We start from the raw sequence: 14,126 nt of genomic DNA, 5'->3' as shown, positions 1-14,126 counted from the left end.
ATAGCAAGTAATTGTTCAGGTCTGTAGCATATGCAGGTCTGAATGCTACAACATAAGCTAGCACAAACACGGGGAGAAAAGTTGCTGCAGCAGCAAGCCTCATGTTTCAGTTTCTCCTGCCCTCTTCACTCCTACCCCCAAACTTCTGCCCCATGCTGTCTTCTCAGAGTATTGCATACGTCCAGGTGGGCAAAACTGGTTTTAAAAAGGTTTTAAAGCTATTGACTCAAACTGAGTTTAATACGTTTAAATTAATAAATACTGAAGGTAAAACTATTGAGGATAGTAAGGGGGTTTAAAGAAGCCGCTGGTCAGCTAAACAAAGCTATGAGGTTTTACACTGTTAGAATAAAGATCCTAATTAAAGAACAATACAACTTACACAGATACTTCTTATGTTACTCCCTACATACTGATGAACATTTGCATCACTCAGAGACCAGGTATTACACCGGCTGCAGCTGCCAAAAATGCTGGTTGGGGTACTCACATTGAAACCAAATTCTGCTGTGTTCTCTCCAGCAACTTGTCCTAGCACGTTTATGGGGAAGATGGTGTAGCAGCAGTACAACTCAAAAGGAAGTGCCAGAAACTCAAAATACTTTGAAAAATGTGTCATTTTATTTGTACACTTCCAAAGTTGTACGTAGAAACTTATAGTACAGTCCTGTAAATTTACTCATTGCTAGAAGAACTGCCAGGGACATGGGAAGGTATTTATTGATTGATCATCAAGTTAGAGGGGAATAAACAAAACAAAAAAAAAGGGGGAGGGGGAGAAATTAAAAAAGTTATGGAACTTTTTTTTTGTTTTGTTTTTAATCCCCAAGTACAAATTTTATAAATACAAAACAAATTCACAAATTACTTTGAATGCTAAATAAATATCTACTTAATAAACTCAGACTGAATACCTTCAGCCAGCACTGGTACAGTACTTAAAAGATATGCAGTTGTACTCATTCATGTGTAGTGTTGAGAAGATATGCTCAAACAAGTTTAAACATACACACAGTTTCTTCAACTGTGCTACAGCAGAAGATTTTATCTGAGTTGATAAAGCCCTCAATACCACAGCTCCTACAAAATCTAGAGGATGAAACAAGGTCATTTGGTGCAGGAAAAAACAAGGTACTTCTGGAAGATATTTGGACACATGAATGTATTAAAAATGTACAAAACCTCTGTAAACCAGTACTGTATCCAGTACATCTATCAAAATTATTAGACACTGAATAAAACTGTAGCAAAGGTAATCTTTCCTACGTTCTCCTGAGTGCTTAATATTACATTGAGAATATAGTGCAGGCCACACTTCAAGGTGGTTAAACAGTTGTTATTGCTTTATACAGGTATGACGACTGCGTGATTTAACATTTCATTTTAATGAACATAACAGATTCCCTCAAAAAATCCTTTGAAAGGCAGAGGTTAGATTCGTGACTTCTTTGCCGCAGGAGCAGCATGGTCCACGTTACCAGATGTGATCGGAAGTCCAAGCTTTTGAGCCTGAATGTGGAAGAAAGCTTGAAGTCTAGTTCCAGCTTTTGCTTCACTTGTGTTACGAGGGTTGTATTCAAAGCAGTTCGAAAACATCAGCTCAATGTCTTCAATGAATTCCGCTAGTAAATAAAATGTAAAAAAAATTAGCATCAAGTCATCAGACAGCAGTATGATAAAGCAGTATGACACCACTGAATTAGTACAGTGATCCGACAGTCGCAACACAAACATGTCTTTACAGACATGTCAAGTTTCTATCATTATATTAGTGAAGTGCCATGTAAACATTCTTAAATTTCTCTGATTATCAATAAAGGAAATATAAATCAAGCAGTAACAATACTACCTTTTCTAAATATTTCATCAGTGTCACTCACTGACACCAAAGACTTGAGAAATTACCAGCAGTTTCTCAGCTGCTCATTTCTTACCTGTCTGTACGTCATTTATTTTGTCGGTAAAAGAACTATGTTCAACAAATCTTATTTTAAAAATATTAGTAAATGCTCTTTTAAAAAAAACAAACAAACCACAAAACAGAACACTACAAAACCCCACACCAAACACAATTTCAGCTTTCTAATCCTCTGACAAAGCTCTATTTTAGGACAAGATTTTAAAGAGAGAACAGGGTTCATTGCCTCTTTCAAAAAAGAATACTTACATGCTAACTTATATTCACATTTATTCACTTTTTCACGGATTATATTTAAGGCAATAGGTTTTTTGATGATATCATAGTAGTCTGGTACCTTAAAGAAGGAAAAAAAAAAAGATTCATAAACAAACAAATGGAAGCTTAAAATTCTACCTATGTAAAAAATTAAGCAAATCATGCATTAGCAGAAAGCATTTTGGTTTTGTTTTTAAATAAAACTGAGAAGTCCCAAGCAACCACCTCCATTTCCTGAACTGAGTATTAGTTTTCAGGTACTGCTGCTCTGTTTTTTATAGCAGACCACAACAAACACTAGCCAGCAGTTCAATGAATAAACCTAATCCTAAATATCCTGTAAGAAAATTGCATGAGCAGATAAGCATTACGGTGTTCCAGCTATTCCCATCTGTCAAGCACAAAAATTATTTCCAAGATCTTAAAACTTTTCATTTTCCTGTAACATATTACAATATTAAAAGCACCTTAATCATGAGTAATGACCATTTTTACTCCACCACTATTCACTGTCTTGCAGTCTTGCAAGAGAAATGAAATCCTGAGATTCCCTTTAGTTGTTTTGAAGAGAAGGTAGTGAACCTTTCTGGTTTCAGGACACAGTGTGCAAGTACCAGAGATAAACAGCCACAGTGTTTATGTGATAAAAGTAAGGGGAGGAAAAGGATTGCCTAACCCTTAAGGGCACTGATCATTTGGATCACAAATTTTGAATTCAAGGTAAGCATCAAGCTTAGGGTGACTCTGTCTCACTCACAAAGTGGGGCGGGGGGTGTGGGGTGTGAAAGAAAAAGATATTTTATCGAAATTTGACACCCCCCTCCTTTTTTTTAAAAAAAACCAACAAACCCACATGCACCATTATGTATGTTTTAAAACCAAGTTCTTGGTTATGGCCTGTTACTATATCAAGTGCAACCTGGAAATGAACCTAGAGAAAGAATTAGTAGAGATACAGAATTAGATTGACACATTTTTAATTCCTTTTCCATTAGGAGTGCTGTTTACATAAGTACTAAAAAGAAAAGTAATTTTCTCTTTCTGGCTTGCTATGCACTGATCATTCAGTGTATTCTTTACATTGTCTTAAAGGCAGCAAAAAGTTTAAACCAAAATTTCTATCACAATGAAGAAAATATGGGTCACTCGGGTATGGATTTTTCTTTCCTAAGTATACAAAGACTATCCCTTAGTGATTGATTCAGGCAAACTGGAATGCACTGAATTCTAGCAGTTTCTTTTCAGGATCAAAATTAAGTTGTATTCTCCATCCCTCCTAAAGAAGCTTCCTTGAATTCACCAGATTATTGCACTTTCCAGTGTAATTCCTGTACTCTAGTAGGCAGAGCTAGTCTCCATTTCATTCAAAATTCCTCTCCTCCTCTGCACTTTCATCTTTCATTCACATTTGTATAATTCTTTCTGTCCAGATACATTAATCCTTCCAGCTACCTGTCACTGAATTCAGAGTTTCAAGCCTTCATTTAACAGCTATCACTGTTAATTTTAATAGAGCACTTAAACTCCAAGCTCTAGTTCCTGCAAGAATGCCTGTGCAGAGTTGCTCCAGAGGGCTTGGAGAGGACAGGCACTTTGTCAGGGTATGATACTTCAGCAGTGCCTTACAACTGACAAGCCAGTGCAGCCTGCAGAAAAGCAGACATGCTCTGGGAACTTTTATTGTAATATAAACCTCTAAAGCAGCGCTTACTTTGGGTACCTACTTTACCATCAAGTATTTTAAAATCTAAACAAGAGGGAAATTAAATTAAGAACTAAGGTAAGAAATCATCTTTTTACTGCATTATAGTTAACATCAGAGTGAAGCTGTTCCTACCTTGTTATTTCATTGCAGGTCTGTTCTCAAAATACCTTTGTATAAATTGAAGATTAATTCAACTAATTAATTAATAACCATAAGCTTACCTTTAGCAGTCCTGTGTTCTATTTGTTTGGTTTGTGGTTTTGGTGGTTTTGTTGTTCCCCCCCCCCAATCAAAGCATTTCACATTATTAAATGCCTGATGACAAGCATGGTTAAAATTTTCCCAATAACATGTCAATTGGAAAAGTTTTTTCTGGCATCAAATAGTTGAGCTAAAATGCGAGAGTTCTTCTGAATCCCATTGCTTAGCTGTCTCCCCATTTGGGCAGTTCTATAAAATCTCAAGTTTTACTGGCAGCAAACAGGATTCTCAATCAACATCATTCCCTCTACAGTTCTATGGGTTACCTGGATTTTGGAAACCAGTTTCATGAAAGGCCAGCTGTCGTCATGTCGTACCAGTTCCACTACAAGTTGTTCAAAAGCTGAGAGTTCATGGACTCCTCCTTGACGTCCTGAACTTCTCCTGTTCAATGAGGTTTGAGGAGATGATTCTGAAAAAAACAAACAACAAAACAAAACACCCCCCCACCAGATAAAAATAAAAACCTGACAAGTAAAATAAAAAAAATGATAAAAAAGTGAAACACCATTATTCTTAGGTACTAAAACTGTTGTTTCAGGGCACAACTCATGCAGTTTGGCTTCAGGTATTAACTATACTACAGCCTCGTTATTAACCACTAACTGTCTCTCTTGCTGTACAAAATGCAAAGTACCAGGACTTAGCTGGGTTCCTCCTCCATTCTCCTCCATTGCATTAATTTTGGAAAAGATTTTTTCAATTTTAAAACAATTTGTTAAACACTTAAAGAAAAGCCCTATTAGAGAAAATCAGAATAAGCCGCTTGCTCATAACTTTTACTTCCACAAAACCTCTATTCAGAGTGGTTTTATCTGCTTTCAAGAGTAGTCAGCAGGGTGGTTAGAGGATAAGCCCAGAAACTCCCAATGGTGAAGGGCAGAAATGTTACAGAATACAAGGCTGCCACACTGGAGTGCAAGCTCTTTTACACTCTTCAGTCTCACAATGGGTCCTTTTTGTTTTTAAAAGGTTATTGTAGCTTTCCAAGTATTTCCCTACCATCAAATACTTGGTATTAGCTTAACAAGCAAGGACACTGTTAGCCCTATACCAGATAGACACCATTTTAATTCTTGTAGCAGTTTCTTGTTGTTCATGTATATTCCCAATTTCACTACCTTGCCTACATCTGTGTTCTTCACTGTTTTAACTCTTCAATAAAACAAAACCATAAAAGCTATAAGTAAACATTTGCATTTGCATGGGTTAAGGCATAAATATCACTTTCACGTTTTCTGTCCACTTAATAGCAATTGTTCCATATTGCGTGCAATTATAAAATGTCAAATGGATATGAGAAATCTCCTTGGCAAATTAAGTATTTGTTCTTTAGATGACCGAAATTTTTTTTATGGTTTGCTTCTGTCACTGCAAAAGAAGGGAACTGCCTTGTTGGAAGTGGTAAAAATGCCTTCAACCACCACTTGTAGTCTCCTTGCTCTACCACACAAATAATATAGCACGGAACAGAATATTGTTTTCATTCTGGACAAACACATTTCTCTAACCTGTGGATTGTCGTTTCCTGCCTCTTCTCTTGGGTTCATTAACAGGAAGAGAAAGCTTTGAAGAGGAAACTGGGTACTTCCTAAGTCGTTCGTTCGAGTCTGCGGTATCAACAATTCTAAATCCAAGAGAATTGGAAGGGCTATTTTCCAGTGTGTTATCAGCACTCTTTCTTCCTCTTCGTCTTCTTCGAGGACCGAGTAATTCCACAAATACATCTGCTTCTAACGAACTTTGGCTCTGACGAGTGGTCCGGCTATTAAGTCTTAAAGAAGGCTTTGTCACTGATGGAGGGGCAGATTTTACCTTTCTTAAACCCCTTCTGGTAACTTTAGATGAAGATTCAGTTTGCTTAGGTGTGTTTTGCTGACTCCGAGAAGCGTATCTTGCCTGACGCTGGCTGTTCTGACTTGAGAACGGATTGTTGAGTTTGGCTGCTCTCATTTTTAATGGAAACTTGACCTGGGGTCTTCCTTGCTTTGATGGGCTACAAAAAGTGAACAATTATGTTTATTCATCCCAAAATTCCATTCCTTTCTTTTCCTCTCAGTCTTCTAATTCAGCATTTAAAAAACCCAGCATTCAAGGTTGGACTGGTAAACAGCTTGCTTTCAAGCCGATGCAGTCATCCAATTACCATTATCTTAAATACTGTTCAGAAGTCTCTTAATTAAATATTATGTGGAGGACAAGCTTTAAAGAAATGCTTAGAATTCTGATCATCCTTGCAGCTTGTGCAATACGAATGCATTAACTGGAGCACCAGCTATCAATTTCTTAAAATCACTTACTTCTCACAGTAACTACTAGGATTTTTGAACAATATTATCAGCTACATAAACTGCACTAAGTATAAAAGTTATGCTCTAGTCAGGGTTTATAGCTAATACTCGAGAAGGAAGATCCCAGAAATAAATTTACTTCTCAAGGAGATGCAACTTCTCTCCAACTATTGAATCCCAACTGTCGGAGCTACAAATAATCTTGCTTCAGTCAATTCAAAAGACTGTACCAAAAAGAAGAAAAATACTCTGAGATCAGGAAAATTTCCTTCAACTTTTACACTCCTGGCATGTGTATCAAATTCATCATTTCACTGAAATTAACACATTGGATTACTGAGTTGTTTGGGGTCTTTTTTGTTTGCTTGGTTTTGGTGGGAGGGTTTCTTGGTGGTTTGTTGTAGGTTTTTTGCAGGGGTGGAGGGGTGGTTTTTATTGTTTGAAACTCTCTCCACCTTATATTCAAACTGTAGGTGTACAGAACTGCAACTCTGATGGCCGTCTCTCACCCATACATCCAAGGCTAGAATTTTCATCCTGAAAAGTGAGTCTAAGTCCAGTGGACCTAACTTTTGGTAATATTAAACCCAACAGTAAGCACCAAATTCATAACAACAAGCTGCCCTTTTTTTAAAATAAACATTTTTTTCAGACTGGATTTTCAAGGTATGTGGTTATGTGAAGAATTACTCCACCTAATAATTAAGACGGTATTGCAGCAGGAAACCACTTTAACAGGTGTCTATTTACCTTATCTCTTCTTCTTCTTGAGATTCATCCTCCTCATCTTGCTCTTCCTCGTAATGCTCTTCCTCACTTTGTCCCATTTCATCATAGTTTGCCTCTTCTTCCCCTTCTCCTAGTCGTTCAGTAGTCTCTTCATCACTTTCCACAGAAGGTCTCTGTCTGGAGGAGAGGCGTCTAGAGCGCTGTTTTGGTCGGCACTCTGGACAAAACCAGTCTCCTTCAGGAATGACCTAGAAACAGAAGAGGAAAAAAAAAAAAAGGCAAGCATTAGTTATACGCAATTAAGTCACAAGAACTACTCAAGTTTTGTGTGAAAAGGAAGGACTTCTTTTTCCTCAGATACCTTCAGCTTGGGCCTGATACAGTAAGTATGATAGCCTCGATCACAGCCATCACACAGCACCATGCTTTCTGCATCACCCTTCTTTCGACACACTTTACAGCGAGCATTGAGGATGGACTTTGACCAGATGACACTTCGATCCAATGTAGACAGATGAAGGAAGACTTGGGACAAGCTGGTAGAAGAAAGAAGTGACTCTCTCCAGCGATCCAAAACTGTTTTATAGGACCGTCCACCATCACTGGCATCTTCCATTGAAAAAGGGGATAAAAAAAAGAAAAAAAAAAAGGCAGAATGATCAAACTTCTTTTTCAAGCATCCAGGTTATTCTAGACTATGCGGTAAGGCTCTGACTTTCAAACAGATAGCAGTAGTAAACTGGGATAATATTATAACCTTTGTCTTATCTCTTCAATAGTTGAATATTTCCTCCTTAGTTTCCAAGCTGCTGAAGCCATATTACTCTTCAATACCAATTCAACTTAGAAGTTGCACATATATAGGACATGAGTAAGACATAAAAGTCTTACTCAGATGTCAACCTGGAAGCCCAACAATTTGATTCAATTTATAAAGTATAAATAAAGATTAGTCAAGATAAAAAAAAAGCCCCAACCCCCACTACCAATTTACTTTTCCTTGTACATACACTTTGAAATCCCAAAATATTTACATTTAAAGAAAGTACGTGGCATTAAACAGAGACTTCACTGGCAAAAAACAGCTTAAAGGGCTCTTCTCACCTGCACTTGCCCCAGTATAGTCTAGCAGACAATCTTTCAGCCCTCTCCCCACACCTCCATGCCTTTGTTCCTGCCCTGCACTCTGCCTTCACAAGAACAAGCACATCTATGTGGTTAACCAGACTGGGTGACTGGTCTGGTTGAAATATAACTGCTCTCCTGATATTTTTATAAGCAATGTAACATACATGAACTTGTGTGTGGTACACACCTAGTGGAAAACCAAATAAGACCTAGGATCCTAATTAAGTTAGAAATAAGGGAGGGGGGCAGGGCTGAGAAATTATATTGTATTTTCAAACAGGTTTGGTTTGCAATCCAGGCCACTGAAGTGGCCACACAAATACACATGCAGAATAGCGAGGGGGGTGGTACCGAACAGGAATGAGCAGCTGGGAATTACAGAAGCAAATGGGCTGTTTGAGGAGCTAGAGAAACAAGAAGGTATAAATGACAGCCTGCACTGCTGCTGCTGAGCAGAAAGGGAATTTCTTTATCAATGTTGAAAGCTATTTCTTGCATTTTAAAACTGGAAGGTTTATGGGGAGGAAGAGACACTTTTTGTAGCACTGTTTTGATTATACAAACCTCCACAGAGTTCCCTTCTAAAAGTGACAGTCCAGTTATTACTGTGTGATCTCTAGCTGATTAATGATGCACTCTAGTATAAAATGCCACCTTGCCTGCTGCACTAGTCACAGTGGGCATAGGAATGGCCTACGATCCACCTGTCTGCCAAATGACGTCTCCTCAGGAATAGGAAGAGAAAATATCTAATAACAAATAAAATGAAAGAACAAAAATGAGCCTAATTGCTCTCCTGGCAAAGCCCTTCTGCCTTCTCATCAACTGGCTGCCAGGATTTGCCTAATCTTGCATACATTTGCATTAGCAGCAAGCAGCAGAAGAGAAGTGATGGGAGAAGGCAGAGGATAAACAGGCAACACAGCTTCATAAATAAAATAGAGCCACTCCCAAACAGCAAATACAAATCTGGATTTCCTAAAATTTCCTATTACTCCATCCTTAGGTTTCCTGTCTCAAGCTCAGTTTTACTAAGGATAGTGGACAAGGTCCTTTTCACAGCACTACAGTATATCTCAATGTATTTTTATTTTTAATTCAGTAAGAAGAAAATTAAAACCGCTTGCCAGACACTAGACTCTAACATGAGACCCACTTCAGTTCTGCTGTGGATTTCTACTATAACTCTGGCAAAGACACTTTATCTTAAGCATATATATAGTTTGGCAAGCATTTCTTTTGCTGACAATGGCAGCTTGAGCATTATTTTTTTGGGGGGGTGGTTATTTTTAGCTTGGATTGGTTCACCAATATAGTTCATCACACAACACAACAAATATTTGCACTGCAAAACTGCAGTTGCAATATAGACATAGAAATTACTGACCATGACCCGCTTCAGCATGTCCTGCTGCTGAAAGGAACATGCCAAACGACTCCTGCTGTTTCAGATCCTAATTTGTAAAATAAGAATAACACTTCTTTCTTCCATCCATCATCTTTCTCATTTATATTGTTAACTTGGAGGGAAAAACGGCCTCTTCCTTTGTGTCTGAGCAGCTCTACATTGCGCAGTGGGATACCCCTCTGTCAGCTAACCCCTCTGTCAGCTAAGCCCTCCAAGCCTTGCTACAATGCAAATGAAGTTGCTTGACAGATCTATGCACTCATCTATCAATAGCTAATTGAGTTCAGGGAAGAGTTTTCCATTTTAGTATTTCTAGAAAGGATATGCGGTTGCACAATGCTGTGAAGTTTCAAAAAAACCAAAAAATCCCCCAAAACCAGAAAAACACCCAAAACAACAAATGGGGACATTAAAAGGAAGGGGAAGGAGGATTATGTGAACATGCAAATTTCTGTCTCAAAGTGCTAAAAAGAAAATACAGTTCTTTATCTGTGGTTGCAGAAAACTTTTTTTTTTTTTTTAATCTTTGAGCTGTATTTGTTTTACTACCCATGTTTAAACCTTTGGCTTCAATACCGCAATTCCATCAACGTAAGGAACTGGCTACAAAATTATTAAAGTAAAAAAAAAAACAACCAAACAACAAACACCAAACCCCTGGTAAAATATTCAATACTTTCTAATTCTTAGCAATACAAGTAACATTTAAAATTTACCATCTCTCTGACTAGTCTTGTCTTCCACTCTCTTCCTCTTTTTATCCCCCCAGTGGTTCCTTTTATCATCTTCTGTATTACCTAACATTAAATTCATAAAGTTATTTCAAATACCTTTTTGAAGCGTGGCGGATTATTTTTTAATTAATTTTTATAATCCATACTTGTGTAGTCTAAAAATGTAACTATAACAGTGGTTCCCAACATGTGCACATGTCAAAAAGTAGGCAGGGAAGGGTAAGAGAATAATGTGCATGGAGGAATTGCACATCCCAGGATTTACTTTGACTCCCACTACAAACAGAAGGCTTAAACTGAAAGCTCTTAAACCTAATCTCCCTTACCTTTCTGTCTGTCTCCAGTACAAATGGCTATAGGAGAAGCTTACTGACCGCAAGTTTCTCTCTAAGCAAACAACTTGTCTGGTGTATGCTACCACGAACCTCCTAACATCTCAAAAATACAGCCAGTTTATGAGCACAGTCCTCAAGGACCGAGAGAACTAGCTCGTCTGTCCATGTGAAATGACATACTTAAAATATTTTTCTGCAGCAGTGTTCTTGAGTATTAAAATGATGAAATTACTCTCCCAGGAAGTAAGAACCATAGAAAGCCTCATCTGCTCCAAATGCAAGGTAACTCCTTTCACTGCCTTCTCTGAAGAGTAAACAAAAACTCTTCATCATAAAAAAACCCCAACCCTTCCACCTTTGCTGCCTCCGCTCATGAAACTCCGCAGGGAAGTAATGAAAGCACAAGAACAAAGCATGCGTATATACTAATCCTATCCCAGTTCACTGCTGGAAGATGTCTGATACTATTATGAGGAGGACAACTATAAACAGAAAAGGAAACAACTTTGGGAGTAGAAGAAACAAAAAAATAATCAAAATCTAGAAAGAAAGGAATGGAATAAAGACAAAAAAAAGGAGCAAAAAAGCTGGGGTTTGTTGGGGTTTTTTTGTCCCAAAAGAAGTGCACGGCACAAGTTAAAAAAGGAGGTAAATGTTCCCAGTATCAGTCACAAAGGTGCTCCCATGAATTAGAATCCAACCTTTCGTATGGAAATCTGAAGGATGCTTAATGACTGGAGTCCTGCACTAGTACAGAAGGCAGGTTTTTTTCATGGCTGCCTCAGTGAACTCCAGGGCAACCAAATCACTTCTTCATTTTATACCTCAATTTTCACGTCTATGTAATAGGAATGATGAGAGCTACTTCTCCACTACAAAGTATTTTGAAATCTAAGGAAAAGTAATTTATACCAAAAAAGCAGCAAAATCCACAATAAAAACTGCTTGCATTTCTTCCCCCTCAAACATTTTTTTTTTAATCTGAGATGCAGCACTTCAGAGTTTCCAATCAAAGAGCTATAAAAAAAAAAAGGCTATTTTACATTTTAACTCAGAATTTTTGCAGGAAAAGCATGTATTGCAAGCTGTACCCCCCTTTTTGTGATTCTCCCCAAACATTACCTTGGGCTGGACTGAAGGAAGAAAAACTACATTTTCATAGCTAATGTGTAATGAAAGGATTTGTAAAACACAATTCATAATTAAGAAATTTATACGATTCAAGTCAAGTTACATTTAATCACCAGACAACAGATTAGCAGCCATCCAGCAGCTCTGCAAGGCAGAGGGTGCTGTTTCTGGGGTTTCTAGATCCCTTTTGCGTTGCCATCTTCTGTGTCAGTCTTTTCTTGCTCTTACACTTGAATATTTGGTATGCACCTCAACTCTAAACTTATCAGAATCACCAGCAAGGCTCTTGGCAGCCTGATAGAGCCTCAGAACAAAAACGGAGCAGAGAGGAACAGCTGGTCCTTTTATTGCTATGCTGGGTCCCTTTGTCTGCTCTGCACCCTGGAGGCCACCGGGATAAACTTACCAGTGACTGCAGTGATTTCACTGTGCTGTCTTTAGTACTAGAAGCTGTAAATAGAGTGAAAACTAAAAATTGTTAAGTATGGCTCCATTCCCTAATAGGAACAGAGCACAGTGAAGGGGGAGCGGAGAGGGAAAAGAAACACTGCAGTGAAGGCAACAACTGAAATAATGACAAAGCACGTTCAGTTTGGTTTAAAGCAGAAATGCAGGGGCACTCTTTTTACCAAAAGCATTCCCACGTACTGCTACCAAAACAGAACTCCTAGCGCTTGCTTGACTTCCAATGTTTTTACTTCACTGGTAATTAAATCAGCCTGAAAAGCTGGGTTTGTCAAGTTTAATGTTAGAAACAGATATGCAGGCATTTTGTCTAGGGTACAGCTCCATTAAATAGTTGGAACAACTATAAAAAAAACTCCTGTTAGAAAAAAAAGCGTTCAGACACAGTGATCTATATAAGAACCGGCAAACAAAAACAAAAAAACCCACAAACCAAAACCCAGTGGTTGCAAACTAAAAGCTAATTCCTATTTTCAGAGTACTGTTGGCCACTTTCTAGAGGGGTCAATGAAAGAGGGTATCAGAGTTCTGAGCAGAAGGCAGTCCCCGAGCAAGAAGCAGTATCCACTTTTTATTAAAAGGTTTAGTAACATTACTAACAACTCCTTGTCAAGCTAAGTAGAGAACTTTTCTTTGCCTGTTACACATATGCAAGTTGCAAACTAAGAAACAGAACTTGCTGTGGTAGCATGCAAAGACACTGTTTCCAACTGGGGAGCTTAACTTGAATATAAGATTATGGAAATTTTACACTTGTTTTTTTTAAAACGTCTGAAACACTAAAGAGAGCTATCTGGAAAGGGCCGCATCCAGAACTGCTACTTGACCTCTGAAGTGCCTGAGTTTGCCAGGTGCCTCTCAAACACACAGGTTTCCTTGACACTTTGCAACTGCGCTTTCTCGTCACATCCAGAAGTTCCCAAGTCAGAGCACCTTTCATATAACTAACTGCCTAGCAGTCAGAAAGTCATCAGCTAATAGGTGTGTGTTTTAAGCTTTCTTTACTACAGAGCCACTCAAAGCTGCGGCTCCTCCAAGGGCTCTCTAGTGACAAAACTAAAATCTTGCCTTCATTCAGCCTGATCTCCAGCTAAAAGCAGCCCATTACGCAACTGAAAACACGAGACGCTTGGCACCAAAGGTAAAGCAAGGAAGAGGGAACTTGATAGTGTTGGTTAATGGTTACGGCAGAAAGCCAGAGCAGAGGAGACCTGGGACCGTTCCTGCTCCCTCAGCTATGTAGGTTACTCCATACATTACAGTAATCTTACAGCAGTACCATTCTTCAGAGCAGAAGAGACGCACATACACAGTATGGTAAACCAACATATGAGATTTAAGACATGCAAATCACGTAAGATTACTTTCCCTATATACTTTCTTTGTCACACAGTATAAAGCATCCAAAGGAAAACAGGATTCCCAAATTAAAAACAAACAAGAAACCCCACTAAAAGGTCAGGCAAAAACATGAACCATCATTAGATTATGGCAGAGTTGGGACCACTGAAAAAAAGACATAGGAGGATTGCTAAAAAACTTTCTCTCAAATACTTCAGGGACACTTTTCTTCTTTTAGTCTTTTTCCTCTAACTCAGGACGCCCAATCCGTGACCATAACCTGCTAATAGCCATGTTCTTCCTCTTAAGGGCACACTGTGGTAAACTCACAGCTGCCAGTGAGACGCTGTTGCCAAAATACTCTCAGAGACAGTGTGGAAATGGAGGTATATACTGCACAATGTATTTACAACCTGCACACG

The 14,126-nt window shown here is 38.4% G+C and overlaps 1 protein-coding gene across 4 annotated transcripts in view; it reads right to left on the bottom strand.

Moving 5' to 3' along the window:
* Window positions 1-599: 599 nt before the first annotated feature.
* Window positions 600-14,126, bottom strand: part of BAZ1A (bromodomain adjacent to zinc finger domain 1A) — a 66,589-nt gene continuing 53,062 nt past the window's right edge. For 2 of the 4 annotated variants that reach the window (XM_075030293.1, XM_075030295.1), the window contains 7 exons: window positions 10,415-10,495; window positions 7,524-7,771; window positions 7,184-7,410; window positions 5,654-6,138; window positions 4,409-4,554; window positions 2,168-2,255; window positions 600-1,622 (listed from right to left, as the gene is read on the bottom strand). In XM_075030293.1, the coding sequence (XP_074886394.1) occupies window positions 1,432-1,622; window positions 2,168-2,255; window positions 4,409-4,554; window positions 5,654-6,138; window positions 7,184-7,410; window positions 7,524-7,771; window positions 10,415-10,495 (1,466 nt within the window). In that variant the 3' untranslated portion in view covers window positions 600-1,431. The remainder of the gene's footprint in view (window positions 1,623-2,167; window positions 2,256-4,408; window positions 4,555-5,653; window positions 6,139-7,183; window positions 7,411-7,523; window positions 7,772-10,414; window positions 10,496-14,126) is intronic. The other 2 variants (XM_075030294.1, XM_075030296.1) reach the window with 1 other exon arrangement.

The sequence above is a fragment of the Buteo buteo genome, chromosome 6 (assembly GCF_964188355.1).
Source record: "Buteo buteo chromosome 6, bButBut1.hap1.1, whole genome shotgun sequence".
Taxonomy (NCBI): Eukaryota; Metazoa; Chordata; class Aves; order Accipitriformes; family Accipitridae; genus Buteo; species Buteo buteo.
Note: the sequence above shows the minus strand (reverse complement) of the source record. Positions and strands in the feature narration are given on the sequence as shown.